The sequence below is a fragment of the Coffea arabica genome, chromosome 7e, assembly GCF_036785885.1.
Source record: "Coffea arabica cultivar ET-39 chromosome 7e, Coffea Arabica ET-39 HiFi, whole genome shotgun sequence".
Lineage (NCBI taxonomy): Eukaryota > Viridiplantae > Streptophyta > Magnoliopsida > Gentianales > Rubiaceae > Coffea > Coffea arabica.
In genome coordinates this window covers 1006631-1024401 of record NC_092323.1, presented here as the reverse complement: position 1 = coordinate 1024401, position 17771 = coordinate 1006631, and the positions used below count along the sequence as shown (strand labels likewise).

The window sequence follows — 17771 nt, the reverse complement described above, 5'->3', positions numbered from 1 at the left end:
CTTTACGTGGAGGCGCGCGTGTTTTTTTTGTTTTTTGGAAACGAGGACGACGCTTGACCCGACCCGACAAATGGTTGTTGTCCCGCATGCGCGACCCGCCTTGTGACTGGTGAACTATATACTAGTATATATTTTTTTTTTCAATTTAAAATTGGTTTCCGTAGGAGGTTTTAGCCTTCGCCGTGGCCGGTGCTGTAATCAGGAATCACGATTGAAGAGGATGATGATGTCTGGCCTGGCCATTCACAATATTATGATGCGTATTTGCTGCCATACTGCGACTGCTACGATTACTAGTAGTCGTCGTCATTTATTCTCCAAAAGTAGTAGTAATATCCAGTCGGCGTCGGGGTGGGGCAATCTCAAACGCTTTCCGTCTCTGCGACCGCCACCGCCAACGCTACTGCCTCACTGCTTTTCTTCTGCTTCGTCCTTATCCTCCATCACAGATGCATCCTCAGCTGCAACCACCTCCACTCCCGCCACTCCTGCTCTTTCAGGTAAAGGTTCTTACGTTCCCTTCTCTTATTGTTCCTTTCCAGGCTTTAGCTCCACCACTGCTTCTTCTTCCTCTTATTATTATTATTATCGTCATTAAAATATTATCTTTTCTTTAATATACGGTTTTGTGGATTAGAGGAGGACGTCATGATGGGATATGTATTTGGGAAGAAGAAGGCCACTCAAGTTGCTCACTCGTCGGTATTCCTCCCTCTTTTCTTTAGTCTTCCACTTTCTTTTTTCGCTTCGTTTTTTTTAACCTTTTTTTTAATAATTATGTTGGTTGCTCTTTCCTTGCTTTGTGCTAACCCTAGTACTCTATAGGAAATGATTGATGAGCACTCCGTTTAGTTTCTTGCTTTCCATTTCTCATGCTTCTGCTGCTGCACTTTGATTGCTCGGAAGCATCATGTTCATCTATTGAATATCTAAATGCTGATCAATGTATCCAGCTTATTCCAACTAATTACCTCTGAAGTATATCCTAAATATATTCTCCTATTGCTGTAGCTTGTGGAAGCGTGTTGTCCAAAAAGGTGACGTGGTTATTGATGCTACTTGTGGCAACGGCCATGATACCTTGGCCCTTGTCAACTTGGTTGCTGATAACACCATACATGGAGGCCGTGTTTATGCTATGGACATTCAGAAAGTTTCTTTGGAGACTACTTCACTTTTACTGGATCAGTCTCTTACTCCAGATCAGGTGACACGCTGATGGATGCTTCTGGACATTAGCTGTTTAAATCTTCAGATTTTTTTTTTTTGCCCCCATCTCTGTATAGTCTGTTCAATGCTTGCCCATCGTTTGGCATTTTTATTCCTCGTCTTTATAGTTCACAAAAGTTGGCTCATGCATTTTGTACATCTGCATCGCTCTTAAATATCTTCAGATTCTACACAATGTATGAAGCCTAGAGATTTTGAAGACTACGATTGACTAAATGCATGCAATTAGTGCAATGTCATTTCCAGAATTTGAGAGATCACTCTTAAGCAAAACAATTTGAAGATTTTCTAGTCCTTGCAGGCACATTAGCTGGCCAAGCACTGCATTTTACGTTTACATTTAATTCTTCAGAAATGCAACTGCGACTCTAGAATACTAGAAGCAGGTCCAGCTGTAACCATCACTTCCTACGCTTGCATTTCTTAATATGCACCCCTTTTGTTCTCTTAACCGCACGTTTTACTAAATACCTCTGAAACCCAAAACTGAGGTACATTTGTTTGGTCTGAATTTAAAGTGACTAAAATCTCTCTCTCTCTCTCTCAACGTAATTGAACCTTGTACAGACTGACTCTCCCATTTCACATTATTTCTAAATTTTTTTTCATGCTGATAAATTCAGAGAAAGCATGTTGAGCTGCTCCTGATGTGTCATAGCAAAATGGAGGAAGTTGTTCCCAGTGATGTTGCTGTAAGGTATTACTTCAGCTAACTTATGGGGATATACAGTGTGAGCTGTTAAAGTGCAATAATAAGCGTTGTCATTCCTAGTTGCACTACCATGATTGAATTGATGCCCTTTGCTGTTGCAATCTTTTATTCGTGTCATATTCTTTTTCTGTGTCTAGTGTAGGTTAGTTGTGTTCAACTTAGGATACCTTCCAGGAGGACAAAAGGCGCTTATAACAAGGTCAGAAACAACTTTACTTGCGTTAGAGGCTGCCAAGAGAGTACTAGCACCTGGGGGCCTCATCAGCATAGTGGTTTATGTCGGCCATCCTGGCGGAAGGTGATCATTTACTTGTGTAATTTTTCTCTTCAAGGATTGTTCTATGTATACATGAGATGGTGTTTTTGACATTCAGTCGCTTGAAATTGAGATAATTGCACATGGATCCCTTTGTGCTTATGATTTTTGGATGAGTAATAAGCTTGAATAAGCATTGTTCCTCCAACTGTTATGCAAAAAGCAGCATCCTAAAGGGTGAGATGATTGTTTTGCTCTGGATGACGTTAAATACTTAAAAGCCCTTTAGGAGTGCGGTGGCTTTTGGTCTAGTGCTTGTCAAATCTAGAGCTTCAAATTTTAGCTTTGCTTGGAAGTGCTTTCTAGCCTGAAAGAAGCAACTAAATCAGTACTTTTGAAATTTCATCATACAATGCACCACACTCCCACACGAGCTCTTAGTTTTTTTTGTAGAAATTGACTCCAATACATGTGTGATGGTAGTGCCTTCTATTTTTATATGCTTGTTGTCAGTTGTTGCGCAACTGTTATTGATGTTTCAGACATTTGTCTCCTGTATTTGCTATAGGGAAGAGTTTGAGATGGTCCAGGCATTTGCTTCTGAATTACCAGTTCAGAATTGGGTCTGCACCAAGCTCCAAATGTTAAATAGGCCGTCGGCTCCCATGATCATTCTTCTATACAGGAGATGGTGAATAACAAAGATTAATGTAAAATCTTTGCTTTCTAATCCTTCCCAACTAACTTTTGTACTGAATATCCTGCTAAACCATTTCTGTTGACACCATATTGAACATCTCTTAAAATCTTGTTTTGCCAGTTTAAGTATATAATGGATTGGTTTCGATGTACATCAGGTAGAAAGGAAAGAAAAGCATGATATGGTAGCAATCCTTCTGTCGTACCAAAGAACAAAACCATGAGATGAAGTAAATGACACCAGAAATGCTAAAGATTTTTCTATTACTCTGGATGCCATGTGAACTGTATAAGAGCCTTGCCTAATTGCACATTTAAGGTGGAGTGCGAGCCAAGTAAGGCTTATCATAAACTACAGGAACAATAACCACAAAAAGAACAGAAGTGAAAACGGTGGTCTAAACCCAAATTTACAAGGGAGATTTTGTGATGATCAACCAATTCTCAACAGGAAGAAGAGCAAAGGCTAGCATCCTTAATTTTGTAACGATATAGGACTCGTTTCCTTCTAAATTGTCCGTTTTCAATGGTGATCACAACCTTCCCAGGTTCATTGCTTTTAAAAGAGTTGCGAACAGATCCTTCCTGCCACCCTATCCTCCTCTCTTTCTTGACAATGATGGTATAAGAGCTTTCATTGCTTGGAACAAATTCCTCTTTGTAATTTACCTCCCAACCTATCACAGTCAGGTCCCACACCAAAGTGCTTCCGGCCTTTGTTTCCAAGAAAAGTAGAAGCATTTTAGGTCACTGCAGCTGTGCAATGTGAAAAGACAGAAACTAAGGATGGACTAAATCCATGAGATGCTCGCTCGTTTACCTTTGGTGTAGGGATCTCGATGGTTTCAGTTGATCCTGCCTTGACGGTGACATCAGAAACACCATCGTCCGTGGAAAAATCAGGATCGTTCTCTCTCTTGAGCCCTCCATAATTGACCGGGATTTCCTCCCCAGCAATGTACCTGCAGTCAGGTCGGCCAAGCAATGCGGATATGATCATTTAATTTTGAAACCACAGACAGAGGATACAGATATAGAAAATTTTATTACTTGAGAAGGGTTTCTGTGACCCTGTTTGCACGCGCAAACACGAATTTGCTCTTAGTCCTTTGTGTCAAGAAAGGAGATAGAAGTGCGTTGAAGGCATAATACCAGAACGGGACGTTGATGAATATCTACAAAAGCAATATGTACTTTTTTAACACAGGAATGAGTTCTCAAAGGATAGCAATGAAGATAAGAAAAATTACAAAAATAGAGAATTGAAGACAAACGCAAGTTGCTTGACTCACATTTGTGGCTACAAATTCAGGATAGTTTTCCTGAAGCAGGGCCACAGCTTGTCTGAGGGCAAGACGGAGATCCTTCCTCGATGGTCCAGGGGCATCCTTAAGATCGTTGATTTGGAGCAATGAGGAAACTCCCTCAGGCCTGAAATCGAGCTTCTGAATCTGCCTCTCCATCAACTGCAGCCTCCACCTTAAAAATTTCTCCCGGCCCTCTTGTGTTCCAAAAGTCTTATTGTACAAATCATCATTCCCAAATACTGCATAGACATTGTAACAAACCGGGTGGCCTCTACGGTCCACTCCACTCATGGAGTACATTGACTCATAATCACACCCAAAATCTTCTTCCAGAATCGAGTCAATGTTATTCTCCTTCCGATATTGAAGGGTGCTTCTCAACATTTCCCAGGCATCATTGACCTTAAACTCTCTGGCTTTCAAGAACTTCAACAGTATAACGTCTGTTCCCTTGTCTCCTCTACTTGGCATTAAAGGCACACCCCAGATGCAGAGGGACGAAACACCTGCATCGTTGCCAACACATTTAACCTCCTCTTCTTCATCTTCTACCTTAGCCTTTCCTCTGTCTGACTTTCCCTCATAAACATCATTGTGGTTCTCGTTTTCTATCGACTCTATTTGTTTTTCTTTTGGCTCGCATTTCTTGGATTCTTCCTCATTTGGATCAGGCTCTTCCTTCTGCTCCCGCTTCTTCTCCTGGAACAGTTTGTTTGCCAAAATGGCCTCTTCAACAATCGATCTAAGTTCTTCCAATGCCTTCCTTTCATTCTCCTTTAAATCAGAAAGTAGATCACTTTCGTCACTTTTCAAATAATCCCCCTTATTGGTTGCAACGGATGACGAGGTCTCTCCTGTTACATCAACTGCATCTCCCTGTTTCTCCTCTGCATTGGGTGATGAAACATCAACCTTCTCTTTTGCATCTAGATTATCTTCTGTTTTAGGGGATGAAGAAGGCTCGCCTTGGTCATTCTCTTCAACCTTCTCCTTTGTTCTGGGTGATGTCGATTCCTCACCTCTATCATTCACATCTACCTCCTCCTCTACTTGGGCTTGCTTCTGTTTCCGTAATTCTCCATCTTCTTTGCCGACCTTGGCAGCTTCTTCTTGAGCAGCCTCATTGGCCTTGACATCTGGAGATGGTCCCGCTGGTTCCCGAGAAACATCAATATCGGGCGCCCTGATACCTTCTGGTTTTGCCGCCTCTGCCATTCTTGAAATTTCTGTTGGACGTCTATTTACATGCAAGGGAAATACCGAGACCTACACACGGGCCCGAAGAACGGAAAAAGAGACGGAGAAAGCCACTGGGAGAAGTGTTTAAAGATAAAGCGCACAAATCTTACACCACTCGTTGTCAGCCCATTTCGCTCCTCATTTTCCTCTCCTCCGTCTGTTTCTTTGTTTGACAACAGCGACGTGGAAAAAGAGGCGGGGGATCCCTGCACCAGGCACCTCCATGGTTAGAACGTCGTACACTTCCTTAACAAACGCGGCTGTGTTCAACAATTAGGGAGTGCACGCCACACAGCATATCATTTAATTGAAGACTTAACCGTGCTCCCGTCCGTTAGCCAGATTTCCTAGTTCCCATAAAAATTGAAGCAAAATAAATTTATAACGACATCGAATTGTGTTCTTGGATCCACCACCCCAGAAAATGAAAAAATTCGAGGTACATAATCAAATTCCGTTGAATACAACTTCTTTCGTCAGAATCACTGATGACTAGTGAACCAGGGCAAAAACTTGAAATTCGTGTTTAGAAGCATTATATTATTTTTTATGCAGAAGTTGAGACAGGCGTATCCGGATTCGCTCCCCACTCTGTCCACGATCCATCATATACAGCAACATCAGTCTTCCCGAGTCGATGAAGGCCCTACGTGAATTTAAGACATTATTAGATAAGGTAAAAGACACTTTGGTCTTTAAAACCAGGACGACAGGCTTCCCAATATGTACTTTCTCTTGCATGGCTGCTTATGGGGTTCTGATCAGGGAGAAGTCAAAGCCAAGAAATTTTACCAGTGCAAGAATACAAGCAGTTACACCAGTGCCACATGAAGTTATGATCGGCTCGTCCAAAGAGATGCCTGAAACAGGAGCACACGCTTAGGAAGTTGATCAAATCCTTAGCAACAGCAACACTAAACGACAGTTAATCATAGTCACAATGCAGCAAACAATTCATCAAAAGAAGCTTATAATATATCATAGGGATAAGGATAAAGTGAAACAACAATTGGTGAGCTAACTTGTAATACCCCAACTTAATTTTGTCTTTCCATTTGGAATTCTTGATGCCAAAATCTTCAACCTACAACCAACCATCTTAGACTTTGGTAAACCTTACAAAACAAATGAAGGCAGGGTTCTGGAGTCAAAATTAACCATGTTTGCTACTTTGATCCCAACAAGTTAAAGGATTATCTCATTTTTCTTGCACTTACAACCCAAAAATACCCTAATGATTATCAACTCCAACTAGGGCATGGCAATTGTTCACCCTAAGTGTTAACCATTTTGGTAACTTTTTAACTTGTATATCAAATTGTCTCAAAGGATTTCAACTTAGTTTGTTGCCAAAACTGCCTTTTTTATCCGTATCACCTTTAAGTTGTTTGATTTGCTTGGGGATTAGATATGCCAAGAGTGCGCGAAAGCTTTCTTACTGTCTACATGAAAGGCGTACTTTACAGCACACAAATACAGAAGTGCTACTACAATAGTAGGCTTTTGCGCACGATCAGACAAAGAATTGCACCACTTTTTACCTCCTCCTTCAAATTTTTTCTTCAGCTCATCAGCAGACAAGAGTGACTGTGAGCCATCCAACATCTGCAAATGACCCGAGAGTGTCGTGAATCATCATAAGAAACCATCAAGTACAGACAATCATCGAAAAAGATGTAGCCACAATAGAGCTGAAATTGACTTCCAAAATTATCATGTCCGAAGTAGAAGACGGAAAAGACATAAAATCAAGAATAGCATCAACTCATTGGTGTGGCATCCAGGACTAAGCTTTTGTCCTTTCTTTTGGACGCTTGATGCCTAATGGACACCGAATGAAGCATCATAAGTTACTATAACGTACGGATAGCCTTCAAGAAAGATATACCCACAAAAGAGCCTATTTCAGCCCAAAATTCATAATGTGTGATGTGGAACACACAAAAGTTAAAATCAAGCGTAGCATGTAAACTTTTAAAATTACCAGGATCATGAGACCTGTCAACTCTGAATACTATTTCCAGCAAGATATGTCAAGAGTGCAAATGATTCCAATTTTGAAAATGTCATAAATATACATGAAACTAAACTTTGTATCTCTTTTTGCCAACTAAAATGCCACAATAAGCTGGAGTTAAGAAACAATTAGCTCAGCTTATCATCTCTGCATAGTATGTACACATCATTTAAAAACTGAAGTGTCACCTGAGGAAATGGAACACACTTGCTTCCAGGTACATGACCACTTCTGATTCCCTTTCGAGGCTCTGGTGCAACACCATCAAACCTGAAAGAGAATGAAAGGAAAAGTCACTAAACAGACAATAGAAAAATTCTGAATAAGATCACTTGATACACATTCAAATAAAAGCATGTTGCCCTTGCTCTACAAGCTAAAAGGAAACATAATCAATTGCCCTGAAAGATCATTATAGAAAAAGCTCATTCCCCCCCCCCCACAAAAAGTAACTGGTAAGGATGGTAACTGACTGTCAGTCCCAGCAAAATCATTCAATTTCAGAGAAAAGTCAAATCTGTTTGTCCTAAAACCTTGACAGCGTTCTATTTTGCAAATGAATTTGATCTTTCAATTTCCAAAGAGAAAAAGATGGCTTTTTTTATAATTAGGAGGAGTTGCTCAATCAAGTATAGCATTTTCCGGACACAGAGACCAATTCAGAAATGCAGCAGCAAAATTTGATCATGTGGTTCTCAATTTAAGAGCTTTAAATATAATGTCATCAAGTACTTTTAAGCCAAAATAATTAACTCTAGAGGTACCTGTGAAATATAACTATCTAGTTCAAATTAGATAAACACTTCTAGGTAGAAATGCCACTATAACCAAGAAGTTTTAATTATAAGTTTCATGTGAAATTCTACTAATGAGGCAAAACAAACCACTTTATGTGTAAGTTCAGTGAATAGTTCACACGTAGGTGCAGAATGAAAAGCTACCACAAAAACACACCCTCCTTATGCATAAAACCACTAATCCTAGCATCTAAAGCAAGAAGTTGAAAACCACAAATAAATGTTATTAATGACACAGTAAACAGTAAGTTACAAAAAATACCTTGGCTTTGCGCGAGCATCTATATGTTGATGTGTCTTCTCTTCAATATTCTCCCTAACCTGAAAGTTTTGTGAAAATGCATCAAAAATCCAGAATGAGAAAATGTCAACTATTCTGCTACCTGTGGTATTATCTTCTGCAATGATGTTCAAAGCCCAACCTAATGCGCAGACTCACTGCATGCCACCTTAACCAAAATTGAAGAACCCACTCTATCCTCAGACACATATACATGCATGAACATGCATGTATATTATCTTTCACTTATTTAGCGGAACTAACCAGCCAACCTCTTGAATTGTTACTGCAACTATTACTATTTCAATTAACTGTTCTTTTGGTGGCAGAGAATCAGTGTAGAAAACATATTACTTCCATTCAACGTCCTGAACACTGATGCAAACAGGTTATACAAATGCAATCTGACTCACAATTCTACCAGAAACTACCTGAGAAAAAACTCAAGGTAACTACAAGTGCTAGAAAATTTTGAAAAGGAAAATTAAACAGGGTACTAACTTGGTCAAGTGTCCAAACAAGATTCGGCTGAAATTTGGTTTGGAATGTGATTGGCCCAACCTGCAGATACACAACAGCTCCTGATGACATACAATGAATATACAGGAACTAGAACTGAGAGAAAAACCTATTGAATCATCATAATTAATGACAGATATATCTATCACCCAGAACTATAGATTACAGAACAATCAAATCAGTCATAGGTACTACAATCGATATCAAATATACTCCATGAAATAAATCAAAACTTACCCTCTGCCCCTGATATACTTTCTCTATTGCCTCACTGGCAGCACTAGCTTTCAAGATTGCATCTCCAGATGCACTTGATTCAACATCAAATCCTGAAGCACGCCATCTTGGTAGTCCCCCATCTAGAACCCATATTCTATCATGCCCAAAAACTCGAAACATCCTGTTTAATGCCAATGGAACGGACAGGTATCTATTGGTAAAAAACTACAAAAAGAAGGAATTACTGCAGACTAGCATATTAACTCAGAAGGAAAAGTTTTAATATACTGGGGCTTACCACCAAACACGAGCTGCACTAAAAATTCCTTTACCATCATAGACGACCAACCCATCTTTATTTTCAATACCAAGCGCAGAAACAGCAGCAGCAAATGCTTCTTCTGATGGCAACATATGTGGCAACTGATACATGCAATTTGGGCAATTAAAGTTCTTTAAATCATCTATTGAAGAATAATTATGATCAAGATCTACACATTGATTATTTGAACAGCTGACAAACATTGAACAAATTTGACAAATCTTTGATAAAAGAAGACAACAAAACTGCCAGTATTGACAAGTCTTCAACAGAAGCAGCCATGAATTTTCCAATTGGTTCATCTCGGAACTACATATGATACATATGCTGAGAACTAAACTATAAACATACTCACACAAGAGATAAGAGATAATGGGCACAGAACATCAACACATATTGTCAGCTTAGAAGCTAGAGCCATCCACAGAAAGCACATATAATTCACAAGCAGATTTGAACATCTTACATTTGTAGCTCGATCTGATATGCCATCTAAGTCGAAAAAAAGTGCACCAGGAATGTGTGCAACCTGTTTGAGCAATGCAATTAAATTGTAAAATTCAACATAAGGACACTTAGTTAAAATGCCACAAGAACCTTGACAAGGGATATAGCAGAGTAGTACAAAGTAACAACGGATACACATTAGAACAACATAAGTATCTGGCAGATATTTCTTGATTACGTAAGAGTAATCCAACAACCGCATGGTGAAGCAAGCCAGCAATAATAAATAGAAGAAACAGGATTAAAACCTGATACTCCTGGAGTGGATTCCTCTGCTCATCCGGCATATACCAAGATGCATCCAGAACCTGAAGCGATTAAATGGTTACAATATGATTCCATTTAATCTGGCTCTACAATATTATGCATAAGATGCAGTCAAGTATAAAACCATGCAATTTTGATTAGCCCAAGATATCCATCTAAGTGACAAGGCTAGCAGGTAAAATACGGATGCATGCACACTAATACACTAAACTATGTAGGTCGTCGTTAGTAATGGAGTAATAATTTTCAACATCTAAGGAGGAGCTGCTCGTTGCTGTTGAACTAATTGACAGAATATAAAAGTATCTAGCCATCCACACAGAAGATCAAAGGAAGATACAAAAGAAGAAGCTCAAGTGCACACCTTCATATCAGGCTCCCGAAGGTTTGCATGGAGCCAATCAACCGAAACAACAGGTTCCGTAGGATGCAGAGACATATTAGAGAATGAAACTTGTGACGCAGCCACTGATGAAACCATTCTACAGAACAGAGTTGTGGACTTGTTATAGGACCAATGGGAAGAAGCAGGATCGGAATTGAATGGTCTCTTCTGTGACAGTAAGATGGCAATTTGAAATAGTTACTAACAAAGAAGAAGCACAAAACAATGTTAACATTGGAAACTGTGAGATCATTTTTGAATAAAAAGCTTTTAACAACGCAGAAATTTGTGTGGATAGAGATGAAAGGGGGATTACCAACCCATTACGTCACAAACCTAAATACAAAGGAACCAACTCCGTACAAACTGCAAAGACAACTTATCGGAAAACCACTAAGAGCAACAGTAAAAGCAAACAGGTTTTGAGGGAAACAAAAAACATAGCAAATCATATTAAGTAGGAAACTAACCCAAATCCAATTAACCAGCAAAGGCTTATTAGGGTCAGTAGCAGCTGACGAACAGAAACTAGAGTGATAAGAATAAACAACAAAAGTAGTGGCGAGGGAAGGGACTTACGCTGAAGAAGGATGTGAAGAGATGGGTCTTCCGAGAAAGAGGAGAAGAAGTAGATTGAACAAGGAAGCGGTGAGAAGAGAGAGCTCTGGCCAAAACGGCTGATGCCATTTTTCAATCAGATTGAGCGAAACAATAAGGGACCATCAAAATCGTGTTGGAGAAAGAGTTTGAATTCGTGTCTGGGATTGGAATGGAAATCTTTGGATCACAACCTCCGCCCCCAACAACTCGCAAACCAGGCTGCCGCTGCCGCCTGCCGCTGCTGCTACTGCTGCAACTGATAAAACTGAGGCTCCGTTTGGATTAGCTGTTTTTGGGGTTGTTTTTCAAAAACAGTACTGTAGCATTTTGTTTTTGAAATACAAGTCCGTTTGGATTAGTTGTTTTTGGAGTTGTTTTTCAAAAACTATATGAAAAACTTTTACTGTAGATATTTTTTGGATTGTTTTTAGAGGTATTTTTAAAACATATTTTTGGTTATTTTTATAATTTATAATTTTTATATACATTTATGCATTTATAATACATTTATAAATATTTATAAATATTTATATTTATATATTCGCTAAAAAATATATAAATGTATTATATTATATATAATACATAATATAAATATATTTATAAATATGTAAGTGTATATTATTATAAATGTATAAATTATAAATGAATATTATATAAATGTATAAATTACAATTTATAATTTATAATTTTTATATTTTTATATAAATATACATTTATGCATTTATAATACATTTATAAATATTTATAAATAAATATATTTACATATTTATATAAAAATATATAAATGTATTATAAATTTATTATATTATATATAATACATAATATAAATATATTTATAAATGTATAAGTGTATATTATTGTAAATGTATAAATTATAGATGAATATTATATAAATGTATAAATGTATAAATTATAATTTTTATATTTTTATATAAATATACATTTATGCATTTATAATACATTATAAATATTTATAAATAAATATATTTATGTATTTATATAAAAATATATAAATGTATTATATTATATATAATATATAATATAAATATATTTATAAACATATAAGTCTATATTATTATAAATGTATAAATTACAACTGAATATTATATAAATGTATAAATTATAATTTTAATAATATATATTAGTATTAAGTATAAATGTATTAATATAATTAATATAAATGTACAAATGTATTAATATTATGTATAAATATAAAATTAATATTATGTATATTAATATAAATGTATAAATGTATTATATTATATATAATACATAATATAAATGTATATTATAAATATACATTAATATATATATATATTATGTATAAATGTACATTTATATAAATGTATAATATATATAATATATAATATATGTTATATGATATATAATTTATATAATATATAATATTCATATAAATATAAATATATAAAAATATTTATAATATGTATAAATAAATATATAAATATTTAAAATATATTATATACATTAATATTAATTATAAATATTATAATATTATAAATATGGTGTTTATATAATATTTCAATTTGTAATATTTATTGTATATTTCATTATATAAATATTCATATAATATATAATATATAATATATAATTTTCAATTTGTATAATCTACATAATATTGTATATATAACATAATATACATAATATAATATATTATACATAATATAATATTAGACATAATATACATAATATACATAATATAATATATTATACATAATATACATTATTACATTATTACATGTTATGTATATTATATATTATACATAACATTATTATACATTATTATACACAATAATGTACATAATAATATTATACATTAATAATGTATATATTATAATATAATGTACATAATATATTATGTATAAATATTTACACATGTATGTATACAATATTACATATTATGTATATTATATTATATTATGTATAATATACAATATTATGTATAATATTAATTTATATAAATATTTATATAATATATAATATATATAATTTTCAATTTGTATATTTCAATTTATATTAATATAATATATATATTTATATATATATAATATACATAATTGAAATATACATATGTATTTGTTTTTGATATAATATTTGGATATGGTGTTTTTGGAGTTGTTTTGGAAATACACATTTACTGTAGCATTTGAAATGTGAAAAACAGTTTTTCAAAAACAACCCCAAAAACAAGGGATCCAAACACACCCTGATATTTACCAACCAACAACTAGAAGCACCCAAGCAGAGTTGTCAAACAAACAAACGGTGGTGTTTTCTTCCCCCAAAATTTATTTCTTTTTCTTTTGTTCGATGGTAATTTTGGATTTCTCCTTTTCCCCCCACCCCTATTTTATGTGTTTCTGCAGAGGAAGGCTAAATAATGGTAGCTGTAATATTGCCAATGGCTCTCGGCCCTGGGGTGTCTAACCAGTTTTGTTAGTAAAGGACTTTAGCAAGGACAATGTGCTAGTCGCGTGGCATTTCGGGGAACGAAAAATCTCTCGCACGTAATATGCGGTTGTTTTCTTAAATAAATTTTTATATATTATGAATAATTGGTATTTGGAACTTTCTCCTTTTTTTTTAACCTTGAATGAAAGGTAAGAGAGCGAGAATTCAACATTGCTAATACCCTTACTATTTGAGTTAGGTTGGGATTGAAACTTCATTAACAAACATTCGGATCCTTACAATTGGAGGTAGAGGTAGGAAGGATCTGGAGAGCGATGAAAGAAATTTAAAAAAAAAAAAAGAAAAGTAGTGCTTATAACTTTTGTTACTTCTCTTTTCCTCTCTCACATAAGATAGGAAAATGGATTGACAAGGTGCTTACATAGATTAGCATCCCATGGAGTCAAATCCTGCATTATTCTCTAAACTAATATTATGCAAGGTAAGTCCCTAATTATGATCCTAATTGTCATCATACCATGGAGTCAAATCCTGCATTATTCTCTAAACTAATATTATACAAGGTAAGTCCCTAATTATGATCCTAATTGTCATCCTAATTGATGCTAATAATATAAGATAACATCCTAATTTGTTATTTTAATTGATACTAATATTATTTACATTAACATCCCCTCTCAAACTCAAAATGGTTGTAAGGAAATCAACTTGAGTTTGCACACAAAATCATGAAAGCGACAGGGAGATAGTGTCTTTGTATAAAGATCAACAATTTGATCCGATAAACGAATTGGAGATAAACTCAAAATACCACAAACAAGGTATTGTCACAAAAAATGACAATCAATTTCGATATGTTTGGTGCGCTCATAAAAATATCATTATGTGTGATCTAAATAACACTTGGGTTATCACAATGACTAGTAATAGAAGAAGAATGGACAACACCCATGTCGTTAAGTAATCAATGAAGCCAAATTAACTCTTGAGAAGTATTAGCTAAATCTCGATATTCAACTTTAGAATTAGAGCAGGTAGTGACTGATTGTTTCTTGCTACGCCAGAAAATTAAGAATCACAAAAAAAAAAAAAAATCAGTAGTGGAACGATGATCAATAAAATTATCAGCCCAATCAGCATCAGAGTAGGTACGAAATTCAAGAAACAAATGAATCAAAAAATAAAGTCCATGTAAAGGAGTGCCTTTGACATAGTGAAAAATTCTAAGAACTATAGTATAATGAGCTGAACGAGAAGTGCTCATGAATTAACTGATGATATGAACAACATAAACAATATCAGGTCAGGTAACACTCAGATAGATAAGACTACCAACTAAGCAACGATATCGCGTAAGATCATCCAATAATATCCCATCCATAGGAGTAAAATGAGTATTTGCTTCAATTGGAGTAGAGGTAAATTTGCTATTTATTATACCGGTAGAGTCTAGAGCTGTTAATCGAACCGGGCAGCTCGCGAGCCGAGCTCGACCCGGCTCGATAAGAGCTCGGCTCGGCTCGTTAACAGAGAGAAACGAGCCGAGCTCGAGCTCTAATGAGTACTCGTTTATTAAACGAGCCGAACGGGCTCGGCTCGTATGAGCTCGGTAGGCTCGAAAGATAGGGGCATTTTCGTCATTTCAGCGTGTATGTAGTACACTAACTCACTAAGTCATCTCCCGTCTGCTGTGCTGTAGCCCTAATTCCTCCTTTCCTCTTTTGGTATTTTGTTTCCCATCCCACAGGCCAGAGCCGTCACCCCGCACCCGCACCCGCACCCCATTCCCCGCAGCCTCCCTTCTCACCGCCAAGCGCCATCCTCCATTCTCACCACACTGACCGTAGCCTCCATTCTCACCCAACCCCGCAGCCTCCATTCTCACCGCCAGCCTCCATTCTCCTAATTTTTTCTTTTCCCCTTTCTGTCAACTTTTTTCCCATTCCACACCTGCAGCCGCAGCCGCACCCTCCTGACAAAAGCAGCCCACTGAATCAAGCGACTGAATTCCTTCCTTGGCCAGTAGCTCGCCTGATTCTTGCCACCGTCACTGACTCACCATACGTAGCAGCCACACGGAGCCACCTCGGTAGAGCCAGGGGCCTCTACCATACCCCGATTCACTGCATTCTGGTAACTGCCCTGTGACTCTTCCTCTTCGACAACTTCCAGATTGCTAACTCTTTTTCTACTAGTCTTCTCATTGCTGGGTTTCTTTTTCTTCTTTGAATTTGGAGCTGGAGGGCGTTTCTTCACCGGCCCACTCTGCGGCTTTGACGCGGCGGTGGCAGCAGCAGAGTAAGCTAACTTAGACAGTGGGAGGAAATTCTTGTTCGAGTCAAGGATGGAAACAAAGTTGAATTGGGGTTGAAAACATGAATTTGAAGAGTGTGTGAAGAGATTTGGAAGAGCTGTTGATGTTATTGAAATGGAGAAAGGCATTGTCTTCTGCAACGTCCACCAACTGTTTGTGAATTTGACTTCAACGTTTTGCCTTGTTTCTCTCAAGGAAGATGAAGATATACTTTGTTCTGTATAGGTAGTTTTGAATCGGCTTAATTGCAAAATGAGGTGCGGAAGTATTATTTATTTGTTATATATCCCCTACAGCTATTAGTTGCTGCATTTTAGTGCCTAATAAAGATCAATTAGTTGCACGCCATTCCAATCAATTAAAAATTCATTAGGAAGGTACTCTCCTTTTTCCGAAGCTCGAGCTCGAGTTTCGAGTTCGAAAAGCTCGGCTCGAGTTTGTCTCGAGTTCGAGCTCGAGCTCGAGCTCTCTACCAATATATCGAGTTGAGCTCGAGTGCCTTGTGAAGCTCGAATTAGTACTCGAGCGAGTTCGAGTTAGCTCGATTAGAAGTTCGAGCCGAGCTCGATTGTCATATGCTCGAGCTCGACTCGGCTCGTTTAACAGCTCTAGTAGAGCCTAAGAGATTAGAAGCATATTTTGCTTGAAATAATCGAAAGCACCTCAAGATCTAGAAAGTAATTAAAAAACTCAAGAACCTTCATTTCAATTTGTCGACTCATATATTGTTTGAGTTGTTGAATCCCTTCCAAATCATCACCAGTGATGACCATATCACCAACATAGAGGAGTAACAAGATAGTACCAGTGGTTGGGCAGCACAAAAAAAAGGTAGAATCATAAGGACTAGCTGCAGAACTCAATTTAATAAGTGCTGAACTAAACTTAACAAATCAGACTCGAGAAACTTGCTTAAATCCATACAAGAACTGACGAAGACGATAAATTTTGTGAGAGGAATATGGAAAATCAGGAGGTGGTTTTATATAAATTTCATCAGCATGATCACCATTAAAAAATGTATTCTTCACATCTATTTGAAAGAGAGACCAACACTGACTAGCAGCAACAATAATAAGAGTACGAACAGTTATGAGACGAGCAATTGGGGCAAAAGTTTCCTTATAATCAATAGCATACTTCTCACTGTAACTTTTAGCAATAAGACAATCTTTGTAACGTTCAATAGATCCATCAAACTGAGTTTTAATTTTGTAAATTCACTTGCAACCAATAATAGTTTTGTCAAAAGGCCAATCAATCAAGTTTCAAGAATGAGTCTTGAACAAAGTATCTAACTCCTCTTACATAACTTTCTGTTATAATGGATTAGAAGAAGTTTCACGAAAGAAAATAGACTCATGTAAAGTTGTTAAAGTAAAAAAATAGTGGTAATCACGAAGATAGACTGGTTGAGTTCTTATCTAAGAGGGATATCGTGAAAGAGAAGCAACTGATGGATCCATTTAAGAAGGCAATAAGAAGAAGTAGAGGACTATTTTGCGACTGACGAAATATAGTCATTAGAGGCACACTCAAGATTTGAAGGACACTCAGAAAATAGGTCTATAGAAGGATTAGTAAAATGTGGTGGTAGGAAAGAGAAAGACAAAGTAGTTTGAGGGATGGCAAAATAAATTTTATGTTTCCAAAAAATTACATAGCAAAAAA

At 36.5% G+C, this 17771-nt stretch overlaps 3 protein-coding genes and 1 long non-coding RNA gene across 7 annotated transcripts; 2 read left to right on the top strand and 2 right to left on the bottom strand.

Annotated features, from left to right (window-relative positions):
• The first annotated feature begins 109 nt into the window (after nucleotides 1-109).
• LOC113690564 (tRNA (mnm(5)s(2)U34)-methyltransferase, chloroplastic-like) lies at nucleotides 110-3049 on the top strand. Its single transcript, XM_072058754.1, has 6 exons — nucleotides 110-500; nucleotides 638-698; nucleotides 1012-1207; nucleotides 1854-1927; nucleotides 2085-2240; nucleotides 2767-3049. Exons 1-6 carry the CDS (start codon nucleotides 221-223, stop codon nucleotides 2891-2893), a joined length of 894 nt encoding a protein of 297 aa, XP_071914855.1. The 5' UTR covers nucleotides 110-220; the 3' UTR covers nucleotides 2894-3049.
• A 95-nt stretch (nucleotides 3050-3144) lies between these two features.
• Nucleotides 3145-5562, bottom strand: LOC113690560 (patellin-4-like). The gene is made up of 4 exons (XM_027208524.2): nucleotides 4190-5562; nucleotides 3948-4072; nucleotides 3718-3859; nucleotides 3145-3611 (listed from the first exon to the last, which is right to left on the bottom strand). The coding sequence occupies exons 1-4, from the start codon at nucleotides 5417-5419 to the stop codon at nucleotides 3342-3344; spliced, it is 1767 nt and encodes a 588-aa protein (XP_027064325.2). The 5' UTR covers nucleotides 5420-5562; the 3' UTR covers nucleotides 3145-3341.
• A 244-nt stretch (nucleotides 5563-5806) lies between these two features.
• LOC113690977 (thiosulfate/3-mercaptopyruvate sulfurtransferase 2-like) lies at nucleotides 5807-11617 on the bottom strand. 4 transcript variants are annotated; one of them, XM_027209141.2, is made up of 12 exons: nucleotides 11336-11610; nucleotides 10736-10924; nucleotides 10353-10412; nucleotides 10064-10126; nucleotides 9574-9698; nucleotides 9294-9456; nucleotides 9039-9098; nucleotides 8520-8578; nucleotides 7649-7730; nucleotides 6985-7048; nucleotides 6236-6303; nucleotides 5807-6089 (listed from the first exon to the last, which is right to left on the bottom strand). In XM_027209141.2, exons 1-12 carry the CDS (start codon nucleotides 11441-11443, stop codon nucleotides 5991-5993), a joined length of 1140 nt encoding a protein of 379 aa, XP_027064942.1. In that variant the 5' UTR covers nucleotides 11444-11610; the 3' UTR covers nucleotides 5807-5990. The 4 variants fall into 4 exon arrangements, with proteins under 4 accessions (XP_027064942.1, XP_027064943.1, XP_071914853.1 ...); XM_027209142.2 differs by having other exon boundaries at nucleotides 10736-10921; nucleotides 11336-11582; XM_072058752.1 differs by lacking the exon at nucleotides 10064-10126 and having other exon boundaries at nucleotides 11336-11617.
• Nucleotides 11618-15280: 3663 nt separating this feature from the next.
• Nucleotides 15281-16411, top strand: LOC140011460 (uncharacterized). Its single transcript, XR_011818643.1, has 2 exons — nucleotides 15281-15919; nucleotides 16024-16411. It is a non-coding gene; the product is annotated as an uncharacterized lncRNA (long non-coding RNA).
• The last annotated feature ends 1360 nt before the right edge of the window (nucleotides 16412-17771 follow it).